This window comes from Balearica regulorum, chromosome 2, assembly GCF_011004875.1.
Source record: "Balearica regulorum gibbericeps isolate bBalReg1 chromosome 2, bBalReg1.pri, whole genome shotgun sequence".
NCBI lineage: Eukaryota > Metazoa > Chordata > Aves > Gruiformes > Gruidae > Balearica > Balearica regulorum.
This window is the reverse complement of record NC_046185.1, coordinates 164,777,779-164,802,008: the sequence shown is the minus strand read 5'-3', so window position 1 is coordinate 164,802,008 and position 24,230 is coordinate 164,777,779. Positions and strand designations below refer to the sequence as shown.

The window sequence follows — 24,230 nt, the reverse complement described above, 5'->3', positions numbered from 1 at the left end:
ATGTTCGAACCATTTAAAAAAATAATCTAAAGATTGCCACTGAAGACTCCCTTCCACACAATTTTCAGGTTAGACATTTGAAGAACAATTTTCCTAATGATAAACTACTGAATAAGTGAGCATTCTTTTGGATGTAAGAAACATATTTTAATTTCAGCTTAAAGTAATCACTAAGGGAAACAAACATATTTTATTAAAGGAAAGCTGTATAGATGCACAGCACATTCCCTAAAGTAATCAGGCAAATGTCACCAAGCAAGACTAACTGCTTTGATATACTGCATTTTAAAGTTAAGTCAGAAAATGCCTAGATAAAGTCTTTAGCAGTTGTTTCCTACTTTGAATCTTGAAATTCAAACTCTCCATGTTATGAAGCAGAAACCAAGTTCCACCTTTAAAAAAAACTGTACAAAAAAACCAGACTGTTGAACTATGTGTTTCAGCATCCATCCTTGCCTATTCATAAACTGAGGTATCAAACATGAACCTGACTTTGCAGCTGACTCTCTACATACACACCCGCCCTTACGAGCAACCTCAGTGGCTTTCGTAGGGATTCTGTAATTGTAAATATTCGTTCCCAGGATCAGCTGCATTACTGGAGGCCAAAGGTGGGATTCAGCTTAAATGCATAAACTTGAATATAGTAAAGGCATCTAGAAACAAGGCAGACATCTCAGCTGCTGGTTAGATCTAGAGAGTATGCTCAATTGCTAACATATAGGCTTCTTGAGCTGCCTTATGGTATCCTGCCTGGCTTTCAGTGCTATTCCATGAGCACAGGGCATCTTGCAGGTGCTACATCTTCTTTGCACGACCTGCCCTGGCATTCCCAATGGTGTCTGAAACAGCATTAGATGTCTGCATGCAGTAAAATGGAAAAAGCCCCACTCAAGAGGTTCACAGAAGTCTAGAGCATCAGAGTATGCTTTCAAGACTTGGACAGCAGCCCACCTAAACCTCATCAATTATACTGGGAGTTTACCCCTGGGCTTGAATTCACTTGCCTAACTCTAGGGCAAGCTGGTGCCATAAAAGACACTACAGGACATCCAAGAAATCTGCGTGGGGCAGGCAGGCAAGACCCAAGACCTTCAGAACATCCACACCCTTCTCTCCCAAGAGCTGAAGGCCGGGTAGGATACCCCAGGACCCTAAAAATGGCTTTAGACTCCTACAGGCAGCTGAGGTGAATCTGGCTTACATGGAGACAATTATGTTTAGGCATCTTACTCTGCCTGAATTCCCATCAAATTAAAGCTTTCTCTTTACACTGATTTTATGGAAAAAAAACAACCCTGAATTTTTGAAGAAATCTCCATCTTTTAAAATACTTCTGTATTTTATGAAAGCGTCCTTCAATACTGCTCATTTTATTGACCCACGTACATTATAATTTAGCACCTAACACGACCTTAGGTTGTTTGGTGTGTGAGAAGAGACAAAGTTTTATGTCTTAAATCTGAACAAGTAAGCTGAGTCTACTAAGCATAAGGGAAAGAAGACGACTTCTGAGTCAAATGCAGGAGAAAAAAGAAACTTTAGAGCCCTCAAATGATAGCTTCTTGACTGATGTGACATCATTAAGTTTTCATGTATATTGTTCAGATAAGCTTAAAAATGGAAAATTACAATAAGAGAACCAAAAGATAAGTCCAAGTAACAAATAGTGAACCAGCATCTTGCAGTGAACTTATTAAGCCACAAGTTGTTTTTTTACATATAGATTGTTTTCCATATTAATGTGTCTATATATATCCATTCACAACATCTAAAATTTGGTTTGAAGGTAACAAAAAAAGGTTATTTTACACTTACGATTTTATCTCTACGGAAAGTCAGAACAGTGGTAACTGTGAAAGACTTCCTCTTAGGTTCCTATTTATTTTCCATTTTTAGTGCATTCTTTAGGAAGAGACCTAAAAATGTCTCTTATCTGAACTTCATCGTATCATATCGAAGATCTTTTTCAGGCAAAGAAAGAAAAAAAAAAAAAAGAAAAATTCTTGAGGACAATTTACTCCTTTACTGAAGACAGTGAAGCGCCATTCATTCTTATCCCCCAAGAAAGATGGCAAAGAAAAAACAGTTTTTCTAGTTAAGTAACTACACTAAAATTTACTTTTGAAAACACTAGTGTTATTTCACAAAGTTGTTCTCAGCACAAGCCCAAAGCTATAATCCAGATCTTTCCAAATACTAACTGCTAAACATTAACAGAAGGCAATTTTTAAAAGGGACTTAACAGGAGGAATAATCACATTAGAATTAGCAAGTTTAAAAATACTAATACTGAACCTAGAATACAACTACTTTAATCAGAAGACCCTAACATATCAGACCTGAGTATTTCTTCATGGTAGAATCTCATGCTCTTTCTACTATTTAACAGAATATGGCTACATACTAGAATGGATTTTTTTTTTTTTTAAGGTAATGAAGGAAAAATCTGATTATCAGCACATAATTTTAACATAGTGTTGGTTACAAAGTAGTTGGTATATGCGCAAGTAAAACACAACTACGCAGCAATATAGAAGAAAAGCATGTCAGAAACAAACACTTCAAAAGAAAAAAAATAAAAACCCTAAAACCAAAACCCCCACTCATCCCCCCTCAAAAAAACAACCCCAAATAAAATCATAAATTATATTTTAAAGAGCACATGCAAAACCATACAAACCACCTCTAGATCTCACTCCCTTTTGCATACAATGCTCAACATTTTAATTTGCAGATGATCTGTTAAGATTTGGTTGGTGCACACACAAAGCCAAAGAATCTATTGTCTGGATGCTAATTATTGCGTAAGCCATATTTTTTAGGGTAAAAAAAAAAGCAATGAACAAGGAACATCCATGTAGTATCAGCTTCTAACCCTAATGAATGCCACAAGCAAATTGCTATAACTAATGTTTCCTATTATAGCTCACACTGCAGGTGCCCACTCAACCCTATTTAAAATAAGGTGGATAACATTATTATAGATAATTTAGCAATACCATCTTTCTCATGAACAGCGCTTCTCTGTATAAGAAAAGCTCAACTGTCATATTACATCTACTCACATGAAAAATTGGGAACCATTGGTATGTTTCCCTCGGTTTGCCATTGACAAAAGGAACGCTCTGTCATGTTTGAGAATAAAGTTTTCATCTGTTTGAAGAAAAAATATGTTTGTCAGATTTTCCCTAACAAGGAATGCAAGTCTAATTTTCTTAGTAACTTATGGATGCTATAAGGAGAAATTCTGCTGCTGCTGCTGAAGAAATATGAACAGATTGGGGAAAAAAAAAATCAAGTTTAAACAACCCTCTCAAGAGTTACAGTAGAAGCAGTTATGAGATAGAAATTCTTTCTTAAAGAAAAAGTTCCAGATATAGTGCAAACATTTCTAATAAAAAAATGTACAGTCATTAATAACATGTCTTAAACATCAGATTCTCATAGAATTGGATTCAAATCCAGCATTGCCTGAATAAGAACAAGGTCAGCAGACTTACTGACATCCTAAAACAAGACTTAACACACATGATACTTATTTACACAGCATGCACCTCAGGTAGAAAGATCTAGAAAAAAGCCATTTCCCTGGTGTGGCATGTATAGATAGCCACCTATCAATTCAAAACTGGAAGTCGCAAAACCTACAAAGGAAAAAAAACCCTAGATGCCTGAATGAGAAACTGAAGAACATATTCTTCCTGCAATCTAAGTATAAACTCAATTAAGACTAAACTAAACATGCATTTTATATTCAAGTCAATTAAAGGGGACTTCTGGTTGTACAACATAATATAAAACCAGATCTTCTGAAGTTCATTTTCAAAGCTAAAAACAATAATTTGAGTGTACAAAGCCATTATTTTTAAAATTATGTATCAAAACACAATGCCGCATGTTTAGCACTCACCGCCTTTAGAAACAAACCCTAGTAACTTCTTAGCAAAGGGATCTATCCAAGAGTTTCTTTTGACTAAAGGCTGTAATATTCCAACACCAAACTATGTCTCTGTTTAAGACAAACTTAATGGCATGCACTTAACCACTCAGAGCTACTTGCAAAACATAAAGAACCAGGGGCTCTTACATAAATACATATAGTGCCTTTATTAACACTTGAATACCACAGTAACTACCTGGGTTTTTTTGCAAGAAAGAACTGTATGTCTTTAAAGGAGTACTCTAGAAACTCACCATTTTCCTTCCAACAATAGATTTTAAAGAGAGGTAAATGTACATTTATTTACAGATTCTTTGCAAGTAAAATAACTTGTGTAGCATATAAACAAAGTCAAACACTTTTAGAAACAAACACTAAGCATACAAACCTTGAATAGGGAAGGGGAGGAAAGGGACATTAACAAAAGAAGAAATAACTGTTTAGAGCTGGAAATTATGCCAGTATTCTTTCTCAGAATAAGTCATTATCCCTCAGAAAGGTTAGACACAGAACTCTTCATTTCTCCAAGCAACACAGATATCCATCTACAAACGGACGTATCAGTTGTCTATATATATTTACTAGGGAGGGTACAAGGGAACAGAGTTTGAATTTGTGTTACTGAGCTTTTGTCTCTTACCTTTTCATTTTGCAAAAGACCACATTCTCTATAAACAAAAGAATATGTTGACAGTTTTAGGCAGGAAGATAGGAGTTTATTCATGAATAAAGTTGCCTAACCTCCATGCTGAAAGTCATGTTTAACCAATAATGTTAGCCATAATTAATTGTCAGTTAAAGTTAAATATTATCAAAAAAATTATCTGAAAGTCATGCATATAAAAGTAATTCTCATGCAACATTAGTTTCATGCAAAAGGTGATCTATAAGTAGACCTGTTTTCATTAAGTAGCTTGGGAATCAAGACTTGTTTATCTTGGAACTGAATAAAGAATCTGCAAAGACATATTTCCTCTTACCTTTAAAATAGCCACCATAAATAGATTCACCTCCTTTTCCATTACCTACACATTAAAAAGCATGAATTAAACCTTTTGTTTCATTTATGAAAAAAAGCTGTATGTAACATTCCACCCAGTTTATAACAAACCAGGATACTCTGGCCAGGTACTAGTACCTGAGCATAAGCTCGTTAATTAAAAGTCACACCTGTACATTATCCTCTTGGCACTGAGGATATCAGGAACAAAGATTGCCTTAGTGCCCCTGAACACCGGAAAGTCTGAAGCAGGGCTCCAAAGGCTAATCCTCACTGGGATTTGCTAAAGCAGCAGCAGACACCAAAACCAACAACAGCAGGAAAAAAAAAAAAACCCAACAAAAAAACCCACAAAACCAACAGTAGGTATGACCAACAATCTTGCCTGGCTCAAAGCAGCTGAGACCACTAAAACAGATGAGGTAGGAAAGTAGCTAGCAGTTTTAAAGGCACTTCTACTTTACTCTCAAAACAAGAGATTTCCTCACCATGCCCATTTTGTAAGGTGCAAGATGTCAGGACACAGTGAAGAGGATACACATTTTGGTAAGGACAAGTATTTGAGGGAAGGACAACAGGCTAAAACTTTTTGTTGTACACATATTGCAGGGAAGGAAACAAATAAACATCCCTGACAAGTCTCCTTCTAGCTCATTTACTAAAAATAATTGTTGCCTCTGCTGTGGACACAAAGTGAAAAGCAGTAGGACTCCATTTTGGATTTGAATTTTGTTTTAGTAAGACAAGCAAGGGTTTTGTTGGGTTTTTTTCAACTTAACACATTTTTTAAATAAGTATTACTGCGGTGAAACATTTTAGAGTTTCGAAGATTAACAAAGAAATTGGGGATCTCAGCTACACTGCACAGCAAATGAAATATTTTTATGGCATTGTAATGCTTCCATGGCATTTTCTAAAATTACATTATAACCACATGTGCTGGTTTTGACTAGGATAGAGTTATTTTTCTTCATAGTAGCTGGTATGGGGCTGTGGTTTGGGTTTGTGCTGAAAACAGCATTGATAACAGAGGGGTGTTTTTGTTATTGCTGAGCAGTGCTTACGCAGAGCCAAGGCCTTTTCTGCTTCTCACACCTCCCCACCAGCGAGCGGCTGCGGGTGCACAAGGTGTTGGGAGGGAACACAGCCAGGACAGCTGACCCCAATGACCGAAGGGATATTCCATACTGTATGACATCATGCTCAGTGTATAAAGCTGGGGGAAGAAGGGGGGACCTTCAGAGTGATGGCGTTTGTCTTCCCAAGTAACAGTTACATGTGATGGAGCCCTGCTTTCCTGGAGATGGCTGAACACCCGCTTGCCATGGGAAGCGGGGAATGAATTCCTTGTTTTGCTTTGCTTGTGCACAGCTTTTGCTTTACCTATTGAAATTTCCTTATCTCAACCCACGAGTTTTCTCACTTTTACTCTTCCAAACCTCTCCCCCACCCCACCCAGGGGGAGGGAGGGAAAGGCCGCGGGGGGTTGAGTTGCCAGCTGGGGTTAAACCATGACATCATATAAGTTACAAGATTTCTGTTACACTTTTAAAACTGAAATGTTTTAAGTGGATTTTACCTTCACTGAAGTCCCCACCCTGAATCATGAAGTTTTTAACCACACGATGGAATGTAGTCCCTTTATAACACAGTTTCTTTCCAGTTGTTTTGCCAATTCCTTTTTCACCTGCAAGAAGGTTAAACAAAAAAAATCTACAGATTGTCACTGAACAAGTTCCAAGGGTTTTACCTCACTAGTGCTAATGGATGCAAGACAGCCATCAGAAGAGCACAACAATAAAAGGTAACACAGTCCTACCTGTTGCCTTTTCACTGCATTAACAGCAGAAGGGATCCATTTCCAAGGGGACTCTCAAGTGAAAATTAGGTTTCTTTAAAAAAAATTCCTCCCATGAATGAGTGTACTTATTAGTAATCCACTGAAGACAATTTATAAGAAAACAAGAGTTTGTGATAATGATGAGTTAACTATGTTCTGTTGTTATAGCTACACTGCTATGTCAGCTGAAGCTTACACTGGAGTCCTTTTCAAACCACTTATACATCTGGATGTGCCAGCTGAATCCCAGGACAGAAATCTGAGCTCAGAACAGGCTTCAACTCGGTTTCGAAGTCCATGGGACTGAGCTACTCCAAGCACGTATCACATCTTCAACTCACACACAGGGTCAGGCCAGCCCTTAATGCCAATCACCAAGCCTCATCATCTTGGTACAAAACATGCACAAAACTCCTTTTTCTGAAAACGCTGACACAACAGGGGAACAGAGTTGTGTATATAAGAACCATTCCAGGACAAACCGAATGAGAATCATAACAGAGGAAAAAAATAATCCCCCAAACCCTGAACCAGGGCCATTCTTACCCAGCAGCAGAAGCCAAACCAGGCGATGGTGCTTGTTAATCCTTTCTGAACCTGAGATTTCCTAAGACATGGCCCTCAGTGGACACCCAGTGCAGCTGCAGTTCAAGCCTACTGGTGATTTTTGAGAAAGATATCCCAGAACCTCAAGCTTCATTAACATTTCTTCCAAAATTCAGAAGAAAAACCGCACTGGGCTTGTGGATGAGGGTACTACATGAGGGATTTATACTGGTCCAGTCAGGGAACATACAAGAGACACTGACTATAGCTTCCAAGAAGAGAGGAGCTGGCAGAACACAGCAATTAATAGGTATATTATACCCTGTGCAACAGCTAAAATCTCATGTAAGCCACATCTGCAGGAGATATTCTGTAATGAAACAGGACAAATAACCTAACATTCAGTTTCATACCACCACTGGTTATGGGATAGGCACTTGACACTCCATCAGAGGATGTTTAACCAGTATATTTCATATTATGTAGTGCCCTCAGAAGTGTACATGTACTTCGTACCCAGAGCCACACACTCCCCTTTTGTGACCTATTGTTCCTCAACCCAAGATTAACTGATGGCCAAATCACCCCAAATTTGCCATTCCAAACAGCCCATTGCTGCCAGAACGAAGGCAAAGAGCAGTCTGTTGCACAAAACCCACTCATGGTGGTGTTGCAAAAGCCTTCGCTCACACAATGTAACTTATTTTCCATCACCCTGACTCTCCACACCCATAAACCTTCTCTTACCCCAAGCAAAGCTATTTATCACATACTCTTTCCCCCCCTCAAACGTGCCTCCCTCTGCTACAGCATTGGAAAACTCTCATCAATCAATACCAAGGATTATCTGCCTAAATTTTTGGTCACGCTTCAGCACACCACTCAGGCTATGGATAATCCCCTTACAGAATGGGATCCTGCAATGCAGTTTACCATGTAATTGAGCTTGTACATTAAGGTGAGAGGTGAGCTTTAGACCACGGCCAGAAGTTGTAGTCCCTTCTTTTACTTTTCTTTATGGTATTGCCCAGAAAGCATAGCCTTGATCATAATAAATGGCAATACTTGCGACGTCCCCTTCCTTTAATGCACGACACAACTGTGGGCAAAGTCATAAAACTCAACTACTTCCCCATAAGCCACAGACGCTTCAGACAATACACTTAAGTTGCTGGCCAAACAGTGGAGGGCTAAGTTCCTGCAAGAGCTGTACTGTGTCACTGATTTTCCAAAACAATCCTTGGATTCCCACTCAGGCAAGAGACAGAGACCAGTTGTTCCACTAGTTAGAGCTGCAGCACCTCCCTAAGCTCAGATACTTTTCCACGACAGCCAGTACAAAGCCCGTGGGCTGGGATTCTTTTTTGTTTATGGCCAAATACTAGCCTAATTATTTTTGCCCTAAAGATTCCTGAATTTTGTCCAAAAAAGAAGAAAAACTTGTCTTTGAGCCCCATCTACTTGCACCCTTCCTGCCTCAGCAGTTCTTGCCACGTGCTGCAAATCACTTGGAAATGGGATGCTGGAGGAGAACTTACACGGTGATTGCAAGAGAAAACCCATTAACTGAGGAGAGGACAACAGAAGGCCCTTTATCAAAGTGCCCTTTTCCCTCTGGCAAGTAAGCTTTGCTCTCATGCCCTATTAACACCCTGCACTGCCAACCCAATCTGAGGTATTTTGAATTAGGTGCCCAATAGCGGTCTCCATTTGAGATTATGAGATGGGAAGCTCCTGACAAAGCGCCGAAGAGCAGTTGGGCTCAATAGGTGGACTGACTGAAGGACCTGCAAATGTCAGTTTGCAAGTCCAGATGTTTCAATTTAAATGCAAGGAGCCTCCTGCTGTCAAGGCAGACAGCATTCTTTCATAGTAGCCAGGTCTATTTCTGACAACAGTGTCAGGCTGCAGGAAGGCAGCCAGAATCAGCCTGTCCTCCTCCATCTGTTTCTGACAAAAACATCCTGGCTTGCCTCACAGAGATTATGGAGGGAGCAGCAGGCATGATGATGGGCACAGCATTTCAAACACTGGTCTCCAGTCTCGCTCTCAGGGTGCGTCGCCTTGCCCTGAGACAAGTGAAACCACTCTTCACAGTGACATAATGGAAGCGCACAGCCCAAATCAAGCTGCTATGAGGTCTACAACAGGGTAAGTGAGGACACATGGTACCCTGAAGCCGTGATGTCTATGTGGGTACCCATATCTAAGGAAAACGGAACATGCTGGATTGGCCTTGCATGTGGAACCCTGAATTTATGCAGTACAAAAGTATACAATGCTCACAGTCTGCTGCTGAGATATTTCATTATGTAGACTATATGTACCAGAATGGGATAGCATCCCCTCTCTATTCCACAGCTATATACCTCCTTAGATGAGCACAGGCCTTGCATATGGCTACAAGATGGCAGTGCCAGAAAGGGATGCTGTATTGAGTAAATCTCCAGTGATTCAAAGACTTCTTGCAAACACCAAAAGATAAGGACAAATGATACACCTGATAGGAACTCGTACTTCTCTGATGACTGAAGTTCTAGCAATGGATCTTGCTGTGAAAAGTGGCAGGAGTCAGAGGAGCCTGACTTCTGGAAGCAAATGACATTTTTGGTCTCTGAAGGTGGTATAGCAGCTCACAATTCTAAAAATTTAAAGCAACCCTTCACATGTCAGTTCTGGTTGCCAGAGGACAAAGCAATCTTACCAGTACACCTTCTTCTCCCAGCACAGAACTGCTGCTCTTCTGCAGATAGGCTCTGTAGGTCCTCTAACATAATTTAGGCAATGACAGAAGCAATAGTTCAACTGGAATACACCAGTCCTTGGGGACAGGGAGAAAGGATGAATTGGAGAACTTCTAGATCCTACTGTGAAGAGTGTGGATGACCCTAAGCCTGGCCTGTTGCTCCTGGCCACAGTTCTCCTCTGTGGCACCACGCAGCAAACAGCATCCTTGTGCAGAGTGTTCAGTTTAGATGCTGAGGCAACAGAGGTACTGCCAGTACAAGGCAGGAGGGCAGTGAAAATGGCACACAATGCAGATAAACTAGCAGTTAACAAGTGCACTGGAAGAACTTGACAAGAAGAAGCAGAAAGGCAGACAGAACAGTTGATAGGAAAAAACCTCAGGCAAACTGAACAGTAACACAGATGTAATTACTGCAAAGAAGAAAAGAATTAATATTAGCCATGTGTCCCTAGCCTCCAAGCTCAGCCATCCTGAGTTCAAGTTCGAGAACTACCACAGCAGAAAAGAGATGGCTTCTACCAGCAAAAGAAATGAATGTAACTTAATTCTCTTAAACATTACATTCACCAGAAGAAGTGAAATTACTTCAGGTTCTTCTATATGCTCCTCTCTCCCCCTGCAGAATTTAATTATCATGTGTTTATTAGCAAATTTTTAAAGATATCTGTCAAATCATCGTTCTATTCTGTGAGTAAGCAGTAGCAAACACAATTTGCATGAACGAAACAAATGTTTCAAGTAACTTGAAGTCTGGGAGTCTGATCTCAAGACCTCCTAACTTTGTGCTTACTTTCAAATGTTCTTCCAATTAAAGACAGGTTCCAGCTGAAGATATCAATGAAACCCGTACAGCCAGCTGTAGAACAAAATTCAAACAGGGATGAAATACAAAGCAGTCAAACTAAGTTGTTCTTTTTTCTGCTTGTTTCATTCCTCATCATCTCCAACACCTTTTCCTTCCTTTATCTCCATCTAACGTTTTTCTAGCAAAGCTGCTGTAAGGATTTAAACAATCCTTCAGAGCTACAGAACATGAAGCTCAGACATTATGTTATTCAGTCTACTACTGCATTTTATTTATCTTTTGTAATCTATTCTGATTTAAGATAAACTTCAAACAAGTTCCCATTTTCTATGACAGTTGTACCATTCTCTCAGTCTATCCCTACATACCTCTTTAATAAGTGTAAATGATAAAAAAAATCAGGAAGTAGAATAAAAAGAGGAGGCATCACCACACAGATGTCAACAAGAGAGATGCGTACTGCACCTTCCACAAGTTCACAGTATTATAAAGCTCTTCTAAATCTTCCCAGAGCTTATCTAGAACGTATCACATACTGAGATTTGAGCTCTGACAAGATGAGCTTTAAAAACTCAACAATAAAGATATCCAACAAATTTGTTTCACATATCCAGTTAGCTAAAAGCTGGTTCACTAAAGCCAGATGTTGAAACGCTGCCTGGAAAGTCTTGCTGGAGCATTTTAATGATTTGGAAAAGAGTTCTTTCATATACGAGGTAGAGGTTCCACTGGCGCAGTTAATTCAAGGTATGTTGCAAGTCACTGAGCGTTCAGGTATAAAATACCAGATCACCAAGCAACACAGAATGCATTCTTCACATAAATAACACACACCGATTCCTGTAATAACCTAATCAAGATTAATCTTCAACTTACAGCTGAAAAATCCCTAAGGAACAGTGCAGACCCAAAAAACCCACCAAACTCTTACTACCCTTACTCTTCAAACCATTTTTTAAAAGTTAAGTCCTGCTTAAAAAAAAAAAATTAAAAAAATGGGTTGGAAAGTGCTACATTATACCCAGACATTCTTTTGCCAATGCTGTCCCTTTGACTTCACAGATCTCTCCTCTCTCCCACCAAACAATCCCAGGATTTCTGGGGGACCATCATATTCCGTTCTAGTCCTTTGTTTAGCTAAAAATGAAAAAGTTCTCAGATTTAACAGATATTCCTGTCCTCTGATCCCTGTGTAGCACTTCTATGAACATGAAATACACTCAAAATTATATATAATCAACATTTCATAGAAGAGAAAAAAATCATATACGTTCAAAGGTGTACGTAGTGTCTCAAGTCACCATTATACTGTGCAGGGACATTAATATTTAATGTTTCTCCTGATAAATCCTAAAGAATTGCTTGCCTTTATCACATTGGTGTAACTTCAGTCATCAATAGTTGCACCATACTCTCAGGCTTATCAATCATTTCTACCTACAGGAGTCCCTACACTAGGGAAAACATGGAGGTGTTTTTGTCCCATAATACATGATTATAGAATGCAAAACTGTGCATTTATTGCCACTATGCTAATTCAATCACAGAATACCACACTATTTCCTGGTACACATTATTCAAATACTTCTCAACACTAACAAGTCTCAGCTTTGTTTTTACCAGAAAAAAAATGATCAGCACTATAATTATGCTGAGGTTTATACTTGCATAAACAAATAACAACAGTAAGAAATATTAAAAATCTTAAATATACGCATGCTACTTACCTGAACACAAGCAAAGGAAGTTTTTGCAAGTCTTCGGGCATATGTCTGAGAAGAGCTGAAACATAATTCGACCAACTAGAAGATAAAAAAATTAAGAGTTTTATAACTCTATATAACGATATAAGAAAATACGCATACAAATCAGCATGTTTTGAAAATATACTTACCTGAGAAAGACTTATTTTATCAAGCAGAAAACATCTCAAATATGCATATATTAAAACAAGTGGCAGGAAAGGACACTACCATAATTGTGGGGAAAAAAGATTAAGTAATATCTTTACATTTTATTTATTAAAAATCCTAATGATTCCATTTTGGTTTGAACCTGGAAAGCCAAACTGATTTACTAAAATAGTTTATCCTGTCAATTCATTTATGTTTTGAAAAAAAAATAAATTGCCCTAAATACAGGTCCTCAGAGAGCTGGAATAATCACCCTCCTGGTACTATGTTTATACAAATACGTTAATAATTACATTTCCACAGCCTTCCCTGTGATCATTACCCAAGAAATCCAACTGATTTAGTCCCATATCGTGCTAAGGATTACAGATGCATTGGCACTCCTGGCCTAAAATACTTTCATTAAAAATAAATAAATAAATAATCAATGAACCAAATAACAAAGATGAAAGGCAGGCAGAGGAATAGTAGCAATTTCAGGACTAACACTCTACTTGTCAGATACTATGGACCAAATATTACTTTCTCTCTATGCAAAGGAAACAGAGTAATTCTCACTCTCAGTACAGCTACCCCTTTCTAATGGTTGTAGTTATGCTATGTACCTTGGAAAACTATTAAAATACTGCTGTAGCATGGTTTAATGTGAAGAACAACTATTTTAGAACTGATTCACATTTTCTATTTTATTTTCCAAGATATTGGGACATATATTACTAAAGAAAAAATCCCCAAAATTCACAAATGTGTGAAATATTAAAAGTTATCCCATGTAATTAGGAAAGAAAAAGTTACCTCTGTAGGTTGTGAAATAAGCCATAAAAGCCACGCTGTTGGCCAGCATTACAAGGAGACCAGTAATAGTCTGTCAATGAGCACTACCCTCTAGTGGTACACACTGGTAAGAGTTCAAAGATACTCTAAAAGACTAACTACTCCAGGAATTACTTCTCTTTTCCTTCCCTTACAAAAAGAGTAATTGAAATTCAAGTGTATTTTATTCAATATTTAGTCACCAAGAAAAATTCTGAGACGCTCCTAAGAAATTGTGTGCAATTTTAGGGCTTTGTCCAAACGTATACAATTGCCAGGAGGGTGCATTATTGGTTCAAAAAGGGGAGAAATTAATAATAGTAGTAAAAAAATCCAACAGAGAGACCACCTGTATTTTGTATTCTTAGATAAAAATTCAAGATGTAGATGTTTCAACAGCTGAAGGCATTTCATTAACTGCTGTAAGAATGTTCTCTGAGCATTCATCATTACAGCAGGAAAGTCTGAAGAAAATGGGTAGGAACAGTCTCCAAAGAATGAAGAAATAGCAAATATTCAAAGACCCCACATTAAACAGTGGTAGCTGTAATGACCACTATGAAAAGACAGCTATTTGGAAGCAAGAAACCATTATAAGCTATGTGGATTGAAGATTCATACAGAGAACACAATAGAGAAGTCAGTTTAGTAAAAGCGTTATCAATTTTCATTATAAGTATAGTAGTTCAGGAGCGCAGAAATCCCATTCGTCTGCTTGCAAAAGCGCTGAACAGCGACTAAGCGTTTTAGAAAGCCACGTCCAGATTTCCTCTTGCATTCACTACGTGAAATAACACATGGCACCTCTCAGAGAAAAAGTTGTCACTATCTCCATTCTACTAAGAGTAGAGAAATACAGACCAGCTGCTGATTTACCAAGGTGACAGCTGCCAAATAACTAATAGGTGTTAGTGCCTGTGGGCTCCAGAAGGGACTTTCACCCTCAGGCATAAATTGCAAAAGCCTTCTGGTTGCAAGTCCCTGTCCTACATACAAACCCCACCATACTTATCACCTTAAGCAGCAGACACCACCACTTCTGTTTCCTCTTGAAGAGGAAAAAGTCATCCTGAAGATGGCAAGGCAGAACATGGAAAAAAGACATTCATAACTAAGGTATCATGATTTCAACGGTATCTTTCACCAGTGCTTTCTCAGTAATGATGTCTGCTAGCTTCCCATGCCTTTCAACTCCTACAAACTGTTTGGATCTCTACACTTTTGATGTTGGATACGAGCACTACAATTTCAAAGGTAATGAAGGACACCTTTCCTCCATACAACTTAAAGTACTGCTTATGCCATTATATCCAGCTATATAAAATGTTGCCATGTGCTTATAATACACACACCACATACTGTGTATCCATCTGGTGGGTTTCTAGCTGTTTTTTACCTAAACTGCATGAACACCATCACCCCTGAAAGGTTCCATTTTCCCCTGACAAAGAGTCAATTAAATGTGCCAGAAAAAGATCAAACACATTTTCACACCTTGATCAGATGCATACGTATGAAATAACAGCTGTTAATAAAAAAATAAAAATCAGTATAAAAAGTATGTATAAAAATTATGGTTAGAACCTACGAATCTTTCTCTTACCTCTTCCCTAAAAAAAAAAAAGCCACCAACCAAAATACAAAACCAAACGAGGAACATCACATTTTACACTTGGAGCTGAGGTATATGCTGACATAACACAGATAAAAAAAGCATTTGAGATGCTACTAAATTCCTTAGGTTTAGACACCTCTTCTCTGAAATGATCCACCTTCACTGTATAGAGAAAATTTCCAATACTTTCTTCAGCTTCATTTCCCTGACACAAAGGTTAAGTTACCTGATTAGGGAACAAGCTTTCTGCAACTAACCATACTACTTGAATAAAAAATTAAAACAAAAAAAATTGCTGAGAAGAGTTATTCAAGGAGGTGAAGTCTGCTCCAAACCTACCCAGACTCCTCAGTCATCTTTAGCCAAGAATTGCGCCTGCAGAGATATCGCACTTCTAGACTAAAGCAAAAAAAGTTGGGGTTATATTGTTAACAATGAAACTCTCACTTAATTTGAGATGCAAATCTTCCAGTACCACGAGGAAGTTATACAAACTATTAAAATCTTAATTTTAATGCATCTGCAGGCAGGACATTTCTATAATTTTAATTTAGTGTTGCTCTCAATAGAACACTGATTCTCACCAGCTGACAGCTATGAAGACATGTCCGTCTGTACCACAGTGTAGATCTCACTGTACATTACTGTGGATTTTGTGCTAGCCAACACTATAGAAGTTTATCCAACCATAACTTAACATATGCTTATTATTTGTAAAACAATTCTTGGACAAAGTATTCTTATTTGTTAGCAGGCTTTTAACTTATTTTTTAAAGATACTTTTTGATAGAAATAAAAGTGGTGAAAGAAGTATTTACATTACTGGTAATTACGTGCAGTAAGCGATGCAGATGTAAAATCTATGATGTTTTGACGATTGATTTCATAAAGTACTATCTGTAGCTAATGAGCTATACCAGTTATAGAAACCAGAAGGCACAATGACCAAATAATCCAATGTCAGAGCTCTGTTTTCAAATTGAAAGATGAAAACTTTTTCTTTTGTTTTTGAACCCCTGATCAATTTTTCAGCTGAGGAAGAACTAGTACTTGATTCAATTTCAGTGGTACAAATTCAGGGTAGAAATATCCATGCTCTATTGTAATAAGGGCTCCTGCTAGCAAAGTTTATTAAAATGATCATCAATTTCCAATGTTTATCCAGTGATCTCCTCCAATTTAGCTGCTGAACTTTTCAGAAAACCTCGGGAGCCAAACACATATTGCTTGAATGTATTTTCCATGTAATACAAACTGTTTTGCTAGATTGTTATGTTTAGGCTGTAAAGGTGTTCATTTCAGATAGACATTCCAAAAATAAACTTAAGTTATTAAAAATTAAAATATATTGGTTTTATCTTTTCCCGATTTCTTAGAGCAAACCAAGTAAGAAGCCACTGCAGTACTTTTCCTAGTGTATCAACAGGAATATCCTGCTGAAGGAGAAAGCAGGGATTACAACCATTAAGACAGTGATGCACATCTCTTACAGACCGAGACCAGGAAGTCTGCCAGAGGCCTGAAGGCTTAGATAGATTTGCATGCGAGTTTAAATAACAGCTCACTAAAATGGCCACACTTTATTATTTAAATTATCCCTAAGTTTGGGAACAGTAAGTAATATGAATTTAGAAAGACTGCTTTAAAGTAGAAATGTGGCTACAGTTTTCAGAAAAAAATAAAACCTTACTGGGGAAAAGGAACAGATTTTATTTAAAACATCAGTTAAAACAATGGATGTGCCAGTTCCCCTGAGCAGGGATTAACACTTGGTTAATGCTTCCTTACCCCACCTTACACTCTTTGCCAGGAAAGCCTCCATAAACTTCCTTCCCCAGCTCTCTAAGCCCAGTCTTCCACAAATATTACCTGAAGCTCCCCCCATTCCAATCTTCCATGGTCTCCACAAAAGCAAACATATTTCGCTACTGCACAAACTTACTCTTTTCAGTTTCACAGAGATATGCAAGTGAGAGACTATGCTTTGTCTTCTAGGAGAAGACGCTGATGAGTTTGGTCTTCCATTTACTGATCCAATTTGTTCTAGAACTCAAGGTAAATCTTCAGGATTATTTCATTCTGCACTGACAACAATTCTATATGATGATTGGATTACAATTTTTATTAAACCATTTCCCTCTATATATTATCTCCCTTACACATACTCTGATAGGGGTCCCCCATATAGCATGGCCCCTTGGCTCCTGTCAAAGTGCTGATGTACCTTCTGCCAATCTACAACTTTTTGCCTTCAAAGGGCTAAAAGTTCATGGGAAGCCAGCTGAGAACAGTTTCTGTTTTCAGGCAGGGTAACAAAAACCCCATTCGGCATCCCTGGTTCTCCTAATGCAGGCACAGTACTAGAATTACTTTTGCAATGGAGCTTATTTCACATAAATTCATAGCAGCTGAAATCCCAAAATACACCAAACTTTAGGCAAAAGTGACTAGAAGGAAAGAAGTAATGAAAGAACAGACTGACTGACAAGGGAAGGGGCATATCCCAGGAAGGAAATGAAAGTGGAATGAAAAAGAGCAACCGGTCAAAACAATAACAGAAGACAGGAGACAAAAAAGTAAAAAAAAAAAAAAAAAAAGATGAGAAGGAAAATTTTTCTGTGAATAAGAATGAAACAAAGCAAAAATAAGTAAATATAACATACTTTATGATGGATAAAGCCAGTTGGGGGGGGGGCAGGGAAGGGAGATGCATGAAAAACATCTTGGATGGCCACATGAGCTGCTACAGCAGCAGACGATGTCTATGACATCCTAGTCAGACATCTGTTCTAATTATCATGGTACCTGAAAGACTGGAGCTCCATACAGATTTTGCATCACAGAGTAAAAATAGAATTATATTTAAATAGGCATCTGCTGCCATCGCAAAATTCATAGAGTACTTTAAGTAGTTTACTCCTATGTGCAGGCTGTATGTGTCTAAATCCTTTTGGGTCCCCCCCTACCAATGAAGGGAAGGGTGCTGTCTGTGCTAGTTTTCAAAATAAATGCTTATTCTTAATTTATTATCTTGTTTGTTCTTTAAAAATTATGAACCACGATGTGCATTCATAAAAAAACGCTTAACAGGCAACTTATTAAAAGCAGCCTGAATTTAGTTTTAAAAAAACACTGATCCAAAGCCTACAAAGTTTGCCCCACTGCAAGAGTCACATACAAGCAGGCATCAAGTTTTATTCCAAGATTCTGTAGCTAAAATTAAAATATAGACACAAAAGCTGTAATAAAGTTTCTAAAAGCAAAACCAAAGCTACAATATTCACTCCTGTATTTTCTAAGGGATCTAGTTAAAGAGTAAAACTAATTCAAAGTCCACAGTCCCCCTTCCCTCTCACATATGCACACATACCACTTTTTGCTGCTCCTTCTCATCTAGCCTGCGCACTGCCCTCTTGTTTTTAATTGCTACAGGTATATTGTCAAATGTTGGGTAAGCAAAGTCTGTAAGGGGAAAATTAAGAGCTGGCAGCTGTGTGTGGGCGAACATTTTTGGACTCCAAGCAACCTAGACTGTTAAAAGTGACACAGTTTTGTATTCTGCTGGCAAAGAGATGTCTCCAGTACGGTGAGAGGCATGTCCTCTTATACTGTGTTTCGTGGGGTAATATTAGTTCACCTTTTCAGTGCAGACAGGGTGGGGGCACCATCTTATTTCTTGGCTAGCAAGAAAATGCAGGGTTGTTCTTTTCCCCAGGTCTTTCTCCCTACATCTAATAAAAAAGAACAAGCAGATCAGCTTATTGTATTAAAGTCAAGTAAGCAAAATGATAATTTGGAAATCTGCTGGCAGTTTAAAAGTTAAAATTAGTACCTCACTAGTATCAGCAAGAGAATACATCTCAGAGTTAGTGCTTCATGTCAGCTGGAAGCACTGCTTTATCATTCACACTTGATTCAGCTTTTGAAGGTCATCTTACAGCTAAAAGAGCAACGTTTAAGCTTTTTAAATATAACCTTAATCCCAAGACATAGTTGCATAGCGAACTAATAAACAGACACTAGAATATAGTGTAACAAGATTACACACAAGTCCCCATACCAACATTTTTCAAATTGGCACGTTTTCCTACAACAATACAAGCCATTAGTCAGGTGCAATAAAAACACCAGGGCTCTCCATCTGATCTCAGCTCTAAGATTCCTGTTACTTTAAAGAGAAAATAAATGCAGCCAGCCACGAACAGAGCCAAAGCCCCTTGTGTCTACTCCAGGTAGCGAAAGCTCTGCACCACCAAGAACACTAACGCTGCAATTCCTCTCTGACACCGCTATCAGTCATCAAACCCAAGTAGATGTGAGGGAAAACAAGGTAATCCACTTTCACTCATGATACACAGCACAAGGCTGAGGAGGGGACAAGGCAGGCAACAAGATGTATTACGAAATGGGAACAGGAACGCACACATAAAGAAGGCGCAGAAGACGACAGCGCAGGGAGAGATTCTTCAGATGGAGAATCAAAACAAAAAACCCTAACAAAGATTAAAAGCTAATAAAATGAAGAATGAATTGTCTTTGCTATAAGTTAATCCCACCAAACTACCATTCCTAAACTGGAAGCCTATTCAACCTAATTAACAGTTAATCTGAATTTAAAGCAACAGAAAGTATTAAAGCTTCATTTACATGAACATTTTTCTCTTCAAAAAAAGTATTCAGCAAAGGCACTGTTAACAACTCAAATAGGAGTTACAATAGCAACAGATTTATACATATGCCCTACCAGGTCACAGAAGTTAGAATTGAACTTTTCTTCTGAAATTTTGGAGAAAATATAAAGTAAGCCAAATGGGTTACAGTTACATTTGAATTCAACTGAAATGTGAAAATGCAGAGATAAAGTCTTATTTCAAAGGCTTTCAAAGACATATTGAAGCAGAAAATGAAAGTGAAAGCATAATGAAGCCGTCACATTTATTCATTTTTCTGAGAGACAAGTAGTAGCAATATAAAGCACTGAGACAACCAATATTCATCAATAAATTCATATTCAAAAAGATGGGTAAGTAAATCTGTACAACCATTTTTACAGAGTGGGGAAAGCAGAAGAGGGAATCAAGTAGCTACTCCAGGATTAAAACTCAGTCTACCACTACAGGCGATTATACTTCCAATAGGGAAAATGCAAGTTAAGCTATGGATTTATTTACTTTTTTTTTTTAAACAGGCTACCTGGTCAGATATTATATGCTTCTGTGGTCAATTTTTCACTTACATTCAGAAGGCTCATTTTGAGCAGAAGGAGGAAAGATTTAGAGCAGATGACCTCCTGAAGTCCCTTTCCAGTTTTAATTACTGTATGATTAAAACCACTTCTAGGAGTGCCTCTCTGGTTTGCTCACAACTTGCCTCAAATTTCCATAGTTTATAGAATTGTAAAGGCATACTACATAACCACACAACACTTCTAATACAGAATGTTTATCTTCAGAATAGCGTTAGTCAGCCTCACTGAACCTCTCTGTATATATGCAAATAAAAATCCCAAGAGAGAAGAAAAAGCATCCAGCACCGCAGTAAGCACCAAAAGTTACTAAAAACTAAGTCGGAAATAACACATCAATGGCCAAACTCGTTGCTAGCGTTTTGAGCCAATTATTAAGGCAAAAATGAGGTAAAAAAACCCCAACAAAACAACACACACCACTTGAGACGAACGCTTGTGCCAGAGAGAAGCTTTACCTGGTTCGCGGTTGATTTCTATCTCGAAGAAGCACTGGGGCCGGTCCTGCACCCCCATGGCCGCGGGCAGCCCCGCAGCCCCTCGCCACCTGGACACAAAGAAGAGGCACCCTGGGGAGCAGCCGCGCTCCGCCGCCCCCCCCCCCCCCCCCCCGGCCTCCACCCGCCGAGCTCCTCCCGGCCGCCCGCCCTCCTTCCCTCCCCACCGAGGGGTACGATTACACCGCCGCGGCGCTGCCAGAAACTCAAGGCAACACCTTCCCCGCCCCTCAGCCCCCGGCGGAGGGGCGCGGCTGCCTGAGGGCCGCCGGTGGGGCCGGTGGAGGAGGCCGGCGAGGAAAATTCACCCTGAGGAGAATTTGTTCCTCTCGCAAACAGCCGATACGGGAGAAGAGGGGGAAGGGGTGAACCCCGTCAGCGCTGTCCGCCCTACCCATCCCCTCCCCCGAGCGGCGGGGGCGGGGGGGAGGGAGCAGCCGCGGCCTTACCTGGCAGCTCGGGCGCTTTGTCCGCTCGCCGCGCCCCCCTCAACCCCCCCCCACCCCCCGCCAGGAGGCGCCGCCGGAGCCGCCGGCCCCGATCGCCATTAACCGACGGACTCAATGGCCCGCCCCGGTGCAACCCCGCCTCCCCACGGCCCCGCCTCCCCCCGCCCCCGCCACGCTTTCCCGCCGCCCGCGGGGCTCCGTGAGGGGAGAATGGGGGGCGAAGCGGCAGGGCCGATGTCTCGCCTCAGGGCTGGCAGCTCCGCTCCCTGCGGAGCGCGGCGGGACGAACCTCTGCCGTCCCCTTGCCGTGGCGAGGGGACCGGCACCGGGAGGAGGAAGGTGCTTTATAGAATAAATAACACGGAGAGCCCCCGTAGGGGGGCATCTCCCCTCACCACCCTGTCCGTGCTGGGCCGTGCAGCTCAGCGACCACCGGCCTCCCGCCCCGGTCGGAGGCTTTGAGAAGCCTGAGTGGTTTTGTAGCGATGTCTCCCTCTGAAGGGAAAATGTATTTTGTGATAACAAAAAAAAAAAAAACCAACCCAAAAACGTCAGAAGGTTTTGTATGGGAAAATGTTCGCCGCAATGCATTCGCCAGGGCTGTGGTAGGACCGCTCTGGTTCTGCTTCAGCCTGAAAACAAGGCCATGCCAGCCTGGGGTGATCCTGTCCTTGCTGAGCCTCAACCCTGAGTAAGCTTACCCAGCTGTGGCTTAGGAGCCCAAGAAAAATTAAAGCAAAGAAATTTTAATTATTGCAGGAGGCCACAGGTTATTTTTCCCGAGTTTGGGATGTTGGACCATCCCAGAGTGTGGAAGTGGTAGCTTTAACCATTGAAGTGTCAAGGGAAAGAGTACTAAAACTGTAAGTCCTCAGCCTACTACATCCTGTGGGCCAAGTTACCTCTCGCTGAGGATGTCCAGCAGCTTAAAACAGCTTTTTGTGTAGCCCTTCCTGTTAATTTAATTTATGTAATTATTCCTGTAACAGTAACTTTGTCCTCATCTGTACAAAGATGGGTTTTCTGGGAAGACGGAGGAAGGCAGCACGTCTGCGACGGAAGACACCCTCCACACACTTCACCATCCTTACAGCCCTTACACAGTCTTGAGCTAAACCTCAGCCTCACCGCATTGTGAAGAAAAAAAAAAAAAAAAAAGTCTTGTATCACTTCCAGAATGAAGTTTTGCAGCTTTCTGAGCCGCGAGGACAGTTTTAGTAAGTCCTCACCAGTTCAGAAGCAAAACCTTTCTGAATGTTTTCCAAAAGTTGTACAAACCAGAACTCAGTAATTTTACCTGGCAGCAGTATCTGCGGTTACAGCCTTCTCTGAGGAGAAATTCAGAGGTTCTAGATTTAAAAAAAAAAAAAAAAAAAAAAGTGCTGAGACTAAAGAGTAGCAATACTGAAATCAAAGGCTATTTTAGAAGTTAGGAATGCAGCAAAGTGGGCTTGTTTTAGATGTAATTTATCTATAGCTTTAATGGCTGCTGTGACTATAGTCTTTGAGCATCTCATGGAGTTTTAACAGCCAGATCCTGTCATTCTTTATTATGTCTAATAGCACATGCTTGTCCCTAAGGAATCTTCTCTGCCGAGATGTCACATTTGGGGATACTTGCATGGTAAGCTATCACACATGAAAAAAATGTAGCACAGTCTGGCCCTAAATTATTTAGCTGTGAAATGCTCTTATAAAATAGAAGGGTATTATTTAACTCACTTTAAAACGGTAAACTGAGAAACAGAGACTGAGAAACTGACTTACGGTACATCCACAGGAAATCTTTTCCAAATTAAAATTTAAAAATGCATCTCCTTGATCTTCCCAAACAATAAATATCATGTATTTGGGGTTTTATGGTTTTGGTTTTTTTTCCTCTTTTACCTGCAGTCTCTTGCTTTTCTGTTTTCAAAACATGAACTTGCTAAAGGCAGATTAGCAAAGAAGCAAAAGACTCAAAAAAGACATGGAAATGTGCTATTTGCTTTTCATGCAAGTAGCAAAGATTGTGAGCAATAAAAAAAAAAGTTAATTACAAACCCTGATTATTTGAATAAAGAAGCAAATTAGAAAGAGGTCCTGATCCCCTGGGATATACGGTCTTAAGATCATCTCTAGGCCTAGAGCTGATAAAGATGCAGCTTGGTGGAAGAAAGACATACCCGAACAGAAAAAGTTTCCAAAGCAGACCTGAGGCCAGACTTTGGAAACATGAAACAATTAGTTACAAATGAAGATTTTTCCTAGCGTTCTGTCTGGATTGTTCTGGTAACGTCCTGTGCCCACTGTGCCCAAGTCCCCACCGATTTCAGCGACTATGGGTATAGGCTGTTTGAGGGGGATTAAGGTCTGCGTGGCAAAGCTGTATAGTTATGAATAATTGCTTCTGTGCAATACTAGTTTTTGATAAGCCGTGAATTTGTGAAACGCCCCCTTTTATAGGCCAAAATTTTCCCGGCGATGTTCCAATCCTATAGCCAACTTTCTCACATGCCAAGATCAGCTCACCCAAGTTTATTCTACCTAAAATCAACTTCAGCAATTTATTCGTGGTATATTTTATGCCTAAAAATTCACACTTACAAATCTTGGCCGAAAGTTGCATTCTTTGCTGAGATGGAGTGTGCTTGGCTACAGGAGTTTGAAAAGTAGGAGGGTACAGAAGCGACTGCTGAGCAGTTACACAACCTACATGCACATCTGGGTAAAACTGCTTAAATTGGGATGCAGCCTTTATTTTCCAAAGTGTCTTTGATTGCCCTAATAATATTAGTCTACATGTGGCCATGAACGCTTCAAGTAACCAGCTTTT

The 24,230-nt window shown here is 39.7% G+C and overlaps 1 protein-coding gene across 7 annotated transcripts in view; it reads right to left on the bottom strand.

The window, feature by feature from the left end:
• NKTR (natural killer cell triggering receptor) overlaps positions 1–21,531 on the bottom strand; it is a 43,681-nt gene extending 22,150 nt beyond the window's left edge. For 4 of the 7 annotated variants that reach the window (XM_075746818.1, XM_075746821.1, XM_075746820.1 and 1 more), the window contains exons 1-5: positions 20,928–21,092; positions 12,611–12,685; positions 6,523–6,630; positions 4,924–4,968; positions 3,069–3,156 (exon numbers count right to left, since the gene is read on the bottom strand). In XM_075746818.1, coding sequence (XP_075602933.1) covers positions 3,069–3,156; positions 4,924–4,968; positions 6,523–6,630; positions 12,611–12,685; positions 20,928–20,985 — 374 coding nt within the window. In that variant the 5' untranslated portion in view covers positions 20,986–21,092. Of the gene's footprint in view, positions 1–3,068; positions 3,157–4,583; positions 4,612–4,923; positions 4,969–6,522; positions 6,631–12,610; positions 12,686–20,927; positions 21,330–21,415 lie in introns of those variants that run through there. The other 3 variants (XM_075746819.1, XM_075746824.1, XM_075746822.1) reach the window with 3 other exon arrangements.
• Between the last annotated feature and the right edge of the window lie 2,699 nt (positions 21,532–24,230).